The following is a 13,092-nucleotide window of genomic DNA, read 5'->3' as shown; positions in this document are numbered from 1 at the left end:
TGAGATAAGATATAAGCTGAAAATACAAATAGAATTTGACTGCAAAAATATTGCTACAGCCATGATCTAACATGTAGATATTGTATTATGATGGTGTGCATATGACATTACTATTGTTGTGAGTGTGACACAGCATGGGGCAAAAATCACGGTCAGGAATGGAGGAAGTAAAAATGTCTCTGCAGCAGTAATGCTGCTGGCGGAACTGCTTGTTGTCCTTCAGCTCTTGTGGTTTGGCCATGGCAGCTGGTGTCACATGGTGCTTTGTGTCTGTCCTGGCGCAGGTCCCAGAGGCGGTCAGGACGGAGCTGGAGTTCATGCTGGTGCTGGAAGAACTGGGGGATGAGGTCCCAGAGAAGGTGCTCAAGGTCAGAACCACCGCTCTCTGGTGCACTGGTGCTCTGTGGGAGACAGGCGGAAGACTGGTGGCCCTTGTTTAAGTGCTGGGCAAAGTCTGACTAATGCTTGCTTGATTACCGTTCGAGAACATCCTAAGCACAAACGTCAGATCATGCCACATGATGCTGTTAGTTCATGCACTCATAAACTTCATAGACTGACTTTGCACTTAGGGCCCTGGGTGACAGATGCAGTCATATTGCAATGATTTCCCTTACTTACGAGTTTTTGTGTAACCTTGTTTTGAGAGCATGCAGAAAGAGCATGCATGCACTAAATGACCACAGATGATGTCTCAAATTTATTCAGGATATTTGGATATTTGAATATTCCTCAGTTAACAATATGATGTGGTACAATCATACAAAGCACTACATTTCTCACCCCTTGTCTCCCCACTTCAGGAGTTCCAGCAGGCTTTTTGGGACTCACGAGCAGACAGGAAGATGTCTGTTCCCAGCACCGGGGTCCAGGCGTGTGTGCGGGACCTGCTGAAGCAGGGGAAGCCCCGGCTAGCTGAGGCCCTAGTCACCTTCCTCCTCCGGGGCTCCAGCGAGGGCAGTGGCAGCCCGTGGGACTACTCCCTACAGGACGTCTTCATCCAGCACCTTCTGGAGAAGCTCCAGGAGCCCCCCTCGGAGCTCTGGGCAGAGGAGGTGGCCTCGGTCCTGGCCTTGATGCCCTGGAGCGCGGAGAGGCCCAAGGCCGAGCTGGAGGGCCTCTGGGAGGCGCTGTGGGGGGCCAAGGAAGGGCCACTTAACGAGGGCCGCGTGCTGAGCTCACTGCTGAGGCCCAAGGACCACACTCTGGTGACGCTCTACAGTGCCGCTAGTCTGAGGCTACTCAGGGAACAGATACTGAGGGAGGCCCCACACACTGAGGGTGAGACATCTGATGATGCACAAACACACACACACACACACACACACACACATATGAATACACATTCGCACATTAGTGCATACTAAATATTCATATATTTCACACTTCAGATGCCTTCCATTTTAAGCCATGCAATCACATGTTCTTACACAGCATGCTTTGAATGTTCACATTCTGCCTAGGCATATTTTTAGTCTAGCCATCTCAGTGCAGTTTTGCATGATCGCAAGTAACTTTTGATCATTTCTGTGACTTGGGCTTCTGCATCAGGCTTATTTGACAGTTCAGGAAGTGAGAAAACACAGTGGAATAATTGTTATCCAGCTGCTTCCTCACCAATCTGCATGCGGTTATTGTGATTGCTCCATGCTGTGACTCATGTTCATGTGTGTGACAATGGATGTGTTGTGACCCCCTCAACTTTACCCCCACCCCCTCTACCTCCACACAGAGGAATTACCCGAAGCTGAAAAGTTAATGCTGGGGTTATGTTGTCATGGTGACAGACCCACAGCGTGGAAGTCCATCTATTTTGAATGTCTTAGCAGTGGCAAGCACTTCCTGGAACAAGTGCTGGTAAGCTAAGTGTCAATATCCCCCTCTGAGATTGTGTGGAAATCCAAATGTGATTATCGTTGATAGCATCTCTTATGTAGTCACACTGCGGTGTTACTTAACCATTTCTTTCCGGTTGCGTCACCCAACTGACAACTCAGACTCATTTTAATCATTGCAAGTTACACCAGATAGATACTGTATGTAGCTATTAACACAAGCAGCCAGTAGCTTATAATTGACCTGAATAGTTTTTCAACAATAGTAATCTGTTGTGTAACTTCCTTGTGTTAAGTGTCCATCATCCTCTGTTGTCTCTGCTGTACTTCCCCCTCCTGTGCACCAGGTGACGGGGCTGGACCTGGTGAAGAGGCAGGAGTTTGGGCGTCTGGAGGAGATGTTGCGAGGCGAGTTCAAGCCTCTGGCGCGGCTGCTGCTGCTGCTGGGGTGGCCGCAGTGTCCCAGCGTGGCCTCTGCCCGCACCCTGCTACAGGTCCTCCACCACCAGCAGGTCAGACATACGCCACCGCACCTCAGATACTCTCACACGAGTGCCAATATTTACAGCACTTACACAAATATTTACTATACATACACTGTATAGACAAAAGCATTGGGACGCCTGCCATTACCCACAGCGACTTCAGTGACATCCCATTCTAAATCCACAGCCATTAAGTTGAGTCCCCCCTTTACAACCATAACAGCTTCCCCTCACTTGAGAAGGCTTTCTACAATATTTTTGTCCTGTCGTGTTCCATCTTTGGCAGGCCAGCCATGTTGTAGATAATTTAATAATGTATTCCCTGCCCCCCTTGGTTTATTTTCATGTCTTACGCCCATTTTTTTTATGGGACTGCATATTAACAGAAAATGAAAGTGTTTTTTTTTTGCCAAACCCAACAAAACGTTTTCTCCGAGATTTCTGTCACATGCCGTTTCAAGCCATCTGTTTTAGGAAGTGGAAAGCCTCATGACCTTGCCTGTGTACAGTAAAACATCCGGCTGTGGCTGTGCAAACAGTTCATTGTTGGCCAGATGCTTCAGTGATAATGGTTGAGAGCATCCCTCAAGCCATAGTCACCATGTTAACAGAGCCAGCTTTGTGTCCACAAATGCCAAAATGCACCACACCACTTCATCAAATCAGCGGAGGGCTTTTTCTTCCGTGGGGACTCAGACTTTTGGCAAAGCTAACATTTGCTCACATGATCACTCCATGGGTGGTCGGGCTAATTGGCCTGAGCTCCATTCATTCTAACCACATCCTATGCAGCAATCCACGCTCTTAGCCATATTTGACTCCTAGTGGCGGCGGTCCCTTTGAGGACTTAGTTCCATACTGTTGTGAATGAGTGGATTAGGCTCTAATGTGGATGTTAACTCTTCCTCAGCCCTCGGTAGGTGACACGGTCCTGAGCCAGTTTGCCGACAGCCTGGCCTCTCAGCTCGGGGTGCTGGAGTGGTGTGCCAAAAACAACCCGTGAGTACGGCCAAGCGAACGTTGGCCCTCCCTCGCTCACTCACTCTCTATGTGGCCGTTGCCCAGTCCTAATAGACTTGGGTCAGGTTTATGTTTGATGTCCAATTTGAAGTCACAAGTTTCAGTCTGATTGAAAGTTTTAACAGAGAAGCACATGTTGAGCATGATATGTTAAAGAGACAAATTGAATCTTTAGGTTATTGCAAAATGTTTTCACTCAGATCTGTAATGTTGTGTTCCTATGTGCTGGGGGTATCTCTCTCTGTGTGTGTGTGTGTGTGTGTGTGTGGTGTGTGTGTAGGGGAGTGAGTGAGGAGGCCCTCCAGGCCCAGCTGCTGATGCTTGGCCAGCACTCTGCGCTGTACATGCTGCACTCCCTCACCCCTCTGGCCCGATACGACGAGCGCCAGGTGCTGGACCTGCTGCAGAGCCTCAGCCCCTCTGGCCATACAGGTGCACAACAGCACAGCAGCACTACTCTCTCAGACCTGTTTCCACTTTCTCTAGCCGTATTGTTATATTCCTGTCATCAACTGACAATCCATCTTGCTTTCTTTCTTTCTTTCTGGCTCTGTCTTTCATATTTATCAATCCTGACTCTCTCTCTGGTCTTCCATGACAGAGTTCTCTGATCTGGGGGATCCACGCAGCCTTGCTCTCCAGCGCAACATCACTCTCTTCCAGGGCTTCTGTGCCATGAAGTACGCGCTGTATGCCATCTGTGTAAACACTCACACACACACTGACTGCAAGGAGTGTGGGCTAACATCACAACAGCACAAGAGCACGGGGTGTCCCGAGGAGAGCGAGATGTCCAATTCAGAAGGTACTGTCTTCTTAAAGAAGGGCAATCTACAGTACTTTACCTATATGTGACCCTGTAAAGCGGAACCAGTCGTTTCGGTAAAATTTATTAAATTAAGTTATTGTGCTCACGTGAACGGCCATAAACTAAGCTTTCCAACGATATGTATATCGAGGGTATTACACAAACTATCGCTAAGATAACCGCATCCAAAGTTGACATGGTTCTCCTGTCACGATATGCCAGAAGAGGAGAAATCACCTGTTTAAGCGGCGCGTGCACAACGGGAATGACAGCAAATGTGTTGAATCTTCGTCGGGTTTAACAGTCAAAACGTAGGTTTTTCAGTGAAATGCGTTCACGATATGAAACTGTAGACCGTATACAGCCGAATTATGCGAAAACGTGAAATTCAACATTTTAACTCGGAAGTTTGTTATTGTTGATTTTCTCAAAATAACGATGTGCGCAAAACGACTGATTTCGCTGTGAATGGTCACATATGTCTTTTTTTAGTAGTGCAGTAATGAAAGAGGTGAAATTAGCAAAAATATGTAGAAAATAAGGTTTAACAAATGAAAATATAATGTGTCTCTTGAGTTATCACTTAGCACTGAATTTCTCTCCAAGAATTTCTCTTCTGCTCCAGCAGATGTTGGAATGCCAATAAAAGATCTGTGATCATTGTGATGTGTACTGACATTCTCCTCCTGTCTTCCAGATGCCCAGAAGCTCTTTCAACAGCACCTGTCAGAATGCCAGCTGTACCTGGAGGCGGTCCCTGCCCTGTTCCGTCTGGAACTCCTGGAGAACATCTTTTCACTACTCTTCCTCTCCAGCGCTGACCTGACCTCTGTCACGGAACAGAAACACTCTGGCTCGACTCCTGGAGATGCAGAACCCGGTAACGCGTCAATCAAAGGGACCGGCGAGAGCACTGAGAGCCGAGAGAAGCCTGACGCTGGTGCCCCAGACTGCCCGCAGGAGGGAGCCGAAGGGGGTGCCCAGCGGGGTGTTGGCGAGCCCAGCCGTGCTCACCTGGACCTGGGCCACCTGACGCGGGGCTGCAGGGGCTTCCTGGCGGACGTGCGCACCATGGAGGGCTTCTTGCGGCTCATCAGGGAGGGGCTGGAGGGCCTCAACTCCCCCGCGCCGGCCCAGGACGAGCAGGCCGTCATCGCCGCCGAGAGCTTGGGCTGCTCGGTGACGTCCGAGACGTTCGAGGCGCGCCTGCAGAGGCTCTCCAAGCGCACGGCCGAGGCCCAGTGGAGGCTGCAGGTGGTCACCAAGAACCAGAGCAGTGGAGATGGAGGTGAGCACCGGAGACAGAGATGATGCTGCGGGGTTGGGAGGCTTGTGTTGTTTCATCAGAGAGCTGTTAGAGGTGTGTTAGAGGGAGATGTGGTGGTGCCCTTGCATGGGATTTTGAAGATGAAGAGTGTTTGTGTTTGTTAAGCACCTTCACTGTAAAGTTTAAACTGTGCTGTTGTGTTCTGTGGCCAGACTTGCTGCAGATGTCCTCTCCCCAGGCCAGTCCCGCGCTGTCCATGAGGCGCGGCAGCAGCAGCAGCAACACCTCCACCAGCAGGAGGCGACGCAGGCCGGGGCGCCATCGCCCCGAGCGACACCACCTCCCCACCGACAAGCAGAACGGAGACTTCAGCACCAGCACCTCTGGTGAGCGGCCAAGCTCACGCCTCATTTCCCACCAGTCAACATCTATCAGACTCTGGGCTCTGAGAGGCTCGCCAGTCTGATGCACCCGTCACTATGCATGAGCTGCTGTAGAGGAGAGGAAACACTTTGAAACTTCTCCCTACAGTCTCTGTGGGATCTACTGCAGCCTTTTATCAAAAATGTTATCAAAAACATATCACTATTTTTTCAACGGCAATTAATGTGGATTACTTTAATGAAAATATTTTTATGACAGATATAATGATATTTAAGGAAATTGACAAAACGTCCTTAACTCATTGTAAGTCATTACTGTGTAATGCACATGTACAACTACAAGGTTAATGTGGTTATGAATTTTAGACGGAGGTGGAGGGCCGGTCTCTGGTCGTTCAGAGCAGGATGCTTGTCCCTGTGGAGGTCCCCATAGCTGGCTAGTGCCTGCCATGCTGGCCCCACCTGAGTCCTTACTGGTGTCTTGCATCCGCAGGGGCAACTTCACGGAAGCACATCAGGTAAAACGAGTTAGAAGTTCTGCCAAAATGTTGCTTGCTCACATCGTATGCAGTTAGGATACAGTGCTAGATCCTGGCTTAGATTGCTGACAAAACCAGTCTGGCGACAAAGCAGGAAGCAAACATTGGAAGCGAACTCTGAGAAGGATGGGTGAGGGGGTGGGGGTTGGGGATTGTGAAGTGCTTTGGAGTGGCTGGGGAAGAGATGAGTGGAACTGCATGAAGTGCACTAGGAGAGACCAGGCTGTAGTGATTCAAATGGGACAGAGGTTAGTTTAGGGGGGCTGTGAAGTGTGTGTGTGTTTGTGTGTTTTTAGAGAGCCTTGTGGAATAGTGACAGTGAGATTAAGAGCCTGTGGAAACTACTGATCTGTGTACATACAGTGATTACTTTGGTGATGACTTGATATCCGCAGGTGAAAGTTAAACATGCTTGCCTGAAAGTACATTGGGCGTACCAAAGCTTCTCCGTTCAACTAGCTGCAGATCTGATGCATGCACCCTCTTCCATATGTGTCTGTCCCTGCAGGTGATGCTGATGTTTAACCTGGAGTCGTCCAGCTGTGCCGGGGAGCTGGCGTTCATGGAGCGCTACCGGGAGGTGCTGCAGGAGCTGGCTCAGGTGGAGCAGAAGATCGAGAGCCAGTCTCTCTCCTCCTCCTCCTCCTCCTCCGAGGGGCTGGGGGCCGTGGCCACCGTGGTGGCCGCCCAGGGGAGGAGCCGGCTGGGGAGCAGTGGACGGTCCACCCTGCAGGCCATCGGGAGCGCTGCTGCTGCTGGTACTTCACCACGTAACACACTCACACACACACACTACAAGTATAATGCGCATAGTACAATGGCCCAATGTCTGTATTCACTGTTGACTTCAGTCATGCTTACTGTTGGCACAAAAACCAATGTGATTTTGATGACAATACATCCAAATCATGTTGCTTGGTCCATGCTAGTATTAGACATAATAGACTCTAATAGGTCTAATAGTAGCATGGACTATGCTAATCGTTCACTCTCTTACTCTATCTTCCTTCCCTCCGTCACACCTCACCTCACCTCTCTCTCTTTCTCCCTCCCCCTCTCTGCAGGTATGGCGTTCTACTCGATCTCTGATGTGGCCGAGCGGCTGTCCAGTTCTCCACAGCGGCCCATCCCTGCTCTGGAGGAGGACTACTGGCTCTCCCAGCTGCGCGGCCCCATGGGCTCTCCGGACCCCTCCTCGCCCATCCGCCGGCTGCTGGAGGAGCTGAGCCCGCCGGCCATGGCGGCCTTCGACCTGGCCGTGTGCCACAGCCAGCTGTGGAAGAGCTCGCGGCAACTGCTGGAGACGGCTGAGCGCAGGCTCCACGCCAGCCTAGAGGCTAGAGGTAAAGACGAGCCTCTCGCCCAGTACTGTTGAAGCTGGAGGGTGAATGTTTTAAGGATATTTATGGGATCCTAAATGTAGATAAAGTGCCTACTCCTTACACTACTTCCTTATCATGAAAATGTGTCATTTTAACATTTCTTTATGTCCATATCGTGTGTTCCTGCAGGGCTGAAGTTAGACCCCAAAGTGCCCCATGCTGATGGGATTAGAGGCTTCCCTGCAGTGTTGCAGCAGATAAGTAAGATCCTGAACCGCACGGCCACTGGGAAAGGCCCTGCTAAAGGAGGTGAGCATCTGGCAGATTGGTAGTGCTGTATTGATTATCAAATCAGAAATGAAGACCGAGAAGCTGCTGAGGATTAGACTGATGCTGTTTTAAGTGAGAGATCTGATCTGTGAACCAGCAAGAGAATAAAGACCTCTACCTTTCTCTCTCTTTCTTTCTCTCTCGCTCTCTCAAACTCTCTCTTTCCCTTTCTCGTTCTTTTTCTCTCTCTCTTCTCTCTCGCTGGCTCGCTCTCTTGCTCTGTCTCTCCCCCACCTGTAGAGGGCGCTGGGGAGGAGGCCACTCTGGGGAGCCCATTTGGCTGCAGTGCCCAGGAGGTTCTGCTGTCCTGCCACCCGACCCTGACGGAGGAGGCCATCTCCAGCCGCCTGAGCCTGGGCCAGAAGCTCGAGCAGATCGCCCAGGTCCTCAGCACTGCTGCCGACGCCACAGGTCAGAGACTGCCCGCAGCTTACCTCTGTGTCCTAGCAAACGCCAAGTTGGAGGATTTTCAGACCAATTCCTTCACCCAGAGCTTGACCCCATCTAACCTGCTTGATAGGTTGATCTAGAAGCTTATGACATAGACATTTCAAATGTTTCAAATGTCAAGTGTATCTATAGAGTGAGAATCATGCCTCTATCACTATCACCAGAGGACTGCTACTTTCTTCCTTGATATTGATTAATGCAATACTCTGTAAATTCTTCTTACTATTGGAACATTCTGGAGATTAAAACAGGATGGAAGTCAGTTAAACGTATGGCCTAAGGACTCCTATTCACATTGCAGCATATGCCACACTGATTTTGAAATAAGCCCACAAGGTGTGGACAGAGGAACAACGTCTCCTTCTGCATGTGCATTCTGTTACTGTCTTCTAAGCCTTGGATGTGACCTCCCCCTTCTAGCTGAGGGTCAGTCCTGCGGCGCTCTGCTGACCGCACTGGTGGAGCAGGCCAGCCTGAAGCAGGCGGAGCTGGATGCCCACCCCGTGCGCTCGGCCATGAAGCAGCTGCTGCGGGTGCTGGACCAGCTCTGCCCCTTTGAGCCCGACGGCGCCAACAGCAGCCCTGACTACGTGCGCACCTTCCTGGACTATGTCAACACACTGGCCTCGGTCCTGGTACGAAGCATGGGGTCAGAGGGTAAGCCCATACATACACACAAGGCCTAGCAATACATGTTGGAGCAAAACTGCAAAAAGGGTTCAGAGGGTGACCCAGAAAATTAGTTGTTTTTATGGATCACCTGTTGTGCTTGGCCATGTAGAGGTGGAAACTGCAATCTTGTGATGCTGACTTGTTCTGTGCATTTCCAGCAGACCAGACTGCAGAGGTGAAGCTAGGGAATCCACTGCTGGTGCTTCAGCAGTCCCCATCGCAGCTGCTCTCGTACCTGCTGTTTGAGCGTCAGGTTTCTGCAGAAAGGTATACACTCAAGCAACCCCTTACACACATATACTGTAGACACACACACACACACACACACACACACACACACACACATACACACACGTTCATACAGATGCAGGGAGTTTCATGTTGGACGTTCTGTCCCCTTGGCATGTGTGTCATTTAAATCAAATAAAACATAGAGTAGAGGGGTTTTAACATAGAGCTGCTTGTCCCCTGCGTGTGTAGATTGTCGTCTCTGCTGCAGCAGGAGGGTTTGGGTCTGAGTGTAGAGCAAGTGATGGTCCAGCACTGTTGCGAGCCGCTGCTCCTCTGGGACACACGCAGGCGGACTGTGAGCGACGAGGGCGGGACGTTCAGCCCGGTACGGATCGCAGCGCTGCTCCAGGAACACGCCCGCAAGCACAACCTGGTCCTGGACCTGCCCCCCTCGCTCTGCTCCGAGCTCACCTCCCAGGAGTCCTCCGAGTGCTCCACTGAAGATACCCGCGTCTCCTCAGGCAACCTCCTCTCCATCTCCCCTTCCAACTCTTTCAACTCCTCCTCTTCTGCCTCGTCGTTGTCGTCCTCCTCTGCCTCCTCGCCCTCTTCGTCCTTCTTGCTCACACCGTCCGCTCTGGCCTTCCTGAAGTCGCGCTCGCCCCTGCTGGCCGTTCTGGCGTGCCTCAGTGCCACGCGCAGCGGCGTGGTGCGCCCGGCCTCCGCTTGGTCCGGCCTGCCCGCCTACTTCCGCTCCGGCGGGCGCAAGGAGGCCCCGCTGGACGCCGAGCAGATCACCCGTGAGACCCAGACGCTGCTGCAGGACTTCCCCGTCCTCAAGGCCTACCTGCACACCATGGCCGAGCCCGTGCTGGGGGCCCCTCCACCGGGCCTGGAGGCAGAGGGAAATCGAGAGGGTCTCGGGGCTGAGCTCTGTGGGACGCCGCTGGTAGCACTGGTCCTCTCGGGGCCCCAGAGCGCAGCAGCCCAGGCTCTAGTGGCGGAGGCCTTCCAGCAGGCGCTGAGTGGAGGGGAGCTGGAGAGAGCCCTTACCCTGTTGGAGCTCTACGGACAGGGAGGCGACCAGCAGGAGGCGCTCAGGGACCAGCTGCTGGCCTGTGCTGCACAGGAAGGTGAGTGAGCAGAACGGCTAAGCACCAGATCCGTACAGATTTCCAGAACATCAGAACATGGTCTCATTGATGTGTGTTGTTATATGTGATATGAGATAAATGTTTTGATATTAGGTGATGATGGATAATATGAGTAAAATCATAAAATGATTGGTAAATGGAATTAAATTAGCAAAAATAACATGATATGTCTGCTGTACTTTTACCCTTGACTCTTAACACATCTTTTTGTCTTTCCTTCCTCACTGTTAGCTGGTGAGCGGGGCTGGGAGCATTTGTTCCGAGTGCGGGACACCAACCTGCAGGCTCGGGTGGCTCTGCAGGTGCTAGACCAGTGGCCATTGGGCGCCTGTAGGGAGTTGCTAGAATACTGCCTCAGTAAATCCAACATGGACGCCTCGTTACAAGACCAACTCCAGCACAAAAAGCAGGAGATGGACATGTACCATACCGTAAGCACTTCTATTCTATCTTGTTATAAATAGGTTACATGACATGGATATACAAATGCCTGGTTAGGGATTCGGGCTTGTAACCGAAGGGTTGCTGGTTCGATCTCCGACCAGTAGGAAAAATGTGGGTGGGGGAAGTGGTTGAGCACTGCTCTCCCATGCTCACATCCACGGCTGAAGTGCCCCGGAGCAAGGCACCTAACCCCTCACTGCTACCCAAGTGCTGTAAGGCAGCTCACTGCTCAGGGTTAGTGTGTGCTTCACCTCACTGTGTGTTCACTGTGTGCTCTGTGTGTTCACTAATTCATGGATGGGGTAAATACAGAGACCAAATTCCTTGTATACGCAAGTATACTTGGCCTAGAAACCTGATTTACGATTTACGATAAAAGCTTCTTCAGTCTTCAATTATTATTTATATAAGTCTATTCACAAACCCTTTTCACTGTATGTCTGGCCTTTAGATCAAGTTGTTTAGATGAGAGTTAATCCAAGATGCACAATGACACGACTCCTTCCTCATTGCTATGTATACTTTAGATGCTGGGCTTACAGCCCCCGTTGCCATGGGAGACTTGGCAGGAGCTGAGAGAAGAATCGCAGATGGATTCAGAGGCTGTGATGGCTCTGCTGTTGGAGACCAGGGTGAGTGTCCACACACACACACACACACACACACACACGCACACACACACGCACACACACACACACACACACACACACAAGCACATGTTCTATAATCAGCACTTGTATCAGTGCCTGCTAAAGTAATTTTTGACAATATACTGTTCTCATTCTTGAAGTGATAGAACTTGCAAAAATAATTACAGTGCATGAAAATGCACTGTACTGTTATTCCAAGTCTTCTTATTATTATTACAGTGCATGAAAATGCACTGTACTGTTCTTCCTAGTATTCTTCTTATTATTTTTCTTCTTCTAACGCTCGCAATTCAGCTTTAACCGTTAAACGTAGAAACTTCATTCAAACTGTGTTGCGTAGGTCTTGCTTATGCCATATGTGCTTTGTATTTTTCAACTTTGTAACTTTTATACTTTTTGAACTATTAAATAAAAACTATTAACAATTTCCCCATAGACTTAACATTGCTCATTATGACATCACCGCAGCAATTAGAATGTTACGCCAGGTGGCCAGTCCAGGTGCAGCAGCTCTCTCTCTCTCTCAGGCTTTAAATTGGCTCTCTTGAGACTACATTTTCTGTTCCCCTGTATCAACTGTATCAACATAAGTCTTCCTAATTCCATCCAACTTTCTATCCATTCATCTTCTTCAAACCATTCACTCATCCACCCATTCTAAACAATCTGCCTATCAACATCAATTAGACGATCTACATTCAACTTTCTACATTCAACTTTTAAACTTTTAAACTTTTAAACAATCTACTCTGTCTCAGGCTCAGGTATCTCTACACTCTGGCTCTCTTAAGACTAGCCAGTTAAATTGATTACACCTGTATCTGTATCCACTACTCTCAGTAGAGAGCTGTGTCTCTCCATTCTACAAGAATATAAGGCACATTCCATCCAACTTTCTATCCATTCATCTTCTTCAGACCATTCACTCATCCACCCATTAAACTGTCTATCAACATCCATTAAACTCTCTGTCTATCAACATTAATTAGACTATCTACATTCAACTTTTAAATTATTTACTCTGTCTCAGGCTTTAAGGATACACTCTGGCTCTCTGAAGACTAGGCAGTTAAATTGATTACACCTGTATCAACTGTCAGTTTCTCTGGCTTTAAGCATACAATCTCTCTGAAGACTACATATCCTGTTAACTGTTTCCTCTGTCCACAACTGTTTCAAAATAAAAGTCCTCACTGCAATAATACACTATTAAATCATTTAACCATTGAAACTACTCAACTATTTAACTGTTCAACCATTCCAACTGTCAGTTATCATCAACTATGCCTCCAGTCAACTACATGAAACCTCCATGTACCTAGCAACCAACATAGCAACCATTAAAATTAAGTGTTTATGACCGTTTCCATAGCAACCAACATGATTATACTGCAGTAACTTCTTGTTTCCTGATAGTGCCCACCATGGATACCCTAGCAACAAATGTTTCAAAATAAAAGTCCTCACTAGCAAGTTATCTAGTTAGCATGGTTAGCATTGTT

The 13,092-nt window shown here is 49.3% G+C and overlaps 1 protein-coding gene across 4 annotated transcripts in view; it reads left to right on the top strand.

The window, feature by feature from the left end:
* zfyve26 (zinc finger, FYVE domain containing 26) overlaps positions 1 to 13,092 on the top strand; it is a 28,590-nt gene that overhangs the window by 2,552 nt on the left and 12,946 nt on the right. For 2 of the 4 annotated variants that reach the window (XM_062522517.1, XM_062522515.1), the window contains exons 4-22: positions 285 to 368; positions 804 to 1,281; positions 1,733 to 1,857; positions 2,183 to 2,347; positions 3,231 to 3,319; positions 3,621 to 3,772; positions 3,942 to 4,145; positions 4,846 to 5,436; positions 5,628 to 5,801; positions 6,165 to 6,316; positions 6,846 to 7,095; positions 7,402 to 7,680; positions 7,849 to 7,968; positions 8,230 to 8,400; positions 8,860 to 9,096; positions 9,273 to 9,378; positions 9,592 to 10,475; positions 10,728 to 10,927; positions 11,468 to 11,572. In XM_062522517.1, the coding sequence (XP_062378501.1) occupies positions 285 to 368; positions 804 to 1,281; positions 1,733 to 1,857; positions 2,183 to 2,347; positions 3,231 to 3,319; positions 3,621 to 3,772; positions 3,942 to 4,145; positions 4,846 to 5,436; positions 5,628 to 5,801; positions 6,165 to 6,316; positions 6,846 to 7,095; positions 7,402 to 7,680; positions 7,849 to 7,968; positions 8,230 to 8,400; positions 8,860 to 9,096; positions 9,273 to 9,378; positions 9,592 to 10,475; positions 10,728 to 10,927; positions 11,468 to 11,572 (4,566 nt within the window). Of the gene's footprint in view, positions 1 to 284; positions 369 to 803; positions 1,282 to 1,732; positions 1,858 to 2,182; positions 2,348 to 3,230; positions 3,320 to 3,620; positions 3,773 to 3,941; positions 4,146 to 4,845; positions 5,437 to 5,627; positions 5,802 to 6,164; positions 6,317 to 6,845; positions 7,096 to 7,401; positions 7,681 to 7,848; positions 7,969 to 8,229; positions 8,401 to 8,859; positions 9,097 to 9,269; positions 9,379 to 9,591; positions 10,476 to 10,727; positions 10,928 to 11,467; positions 11,573 to 13,092 lie in introns of all 4 variants that reach the window. The other 2 variants (XM_062522516.1, XM_062522514.1) reach the window with 1 other exon arrangement.

The sequence above is a fragment of the Sardina pilchardus genome, chromosome 20, assembly GCF_963854185.1.
Source record: "Sardina pilchardus chromosome 20, fSarPil1.1, whole genome shotgun sequence".
NCBI classification, from domain to species: Eukaryota; Metazoa; Chordata; class Actinopteri; order Clupeiformes; family Clupeidae; genus Sardina; species Sardina pilchardus.
Note: the sequence above shows the minus strand (reverse complement) of the source record. Positions and strands in the feature narration are given on the sequence as shown.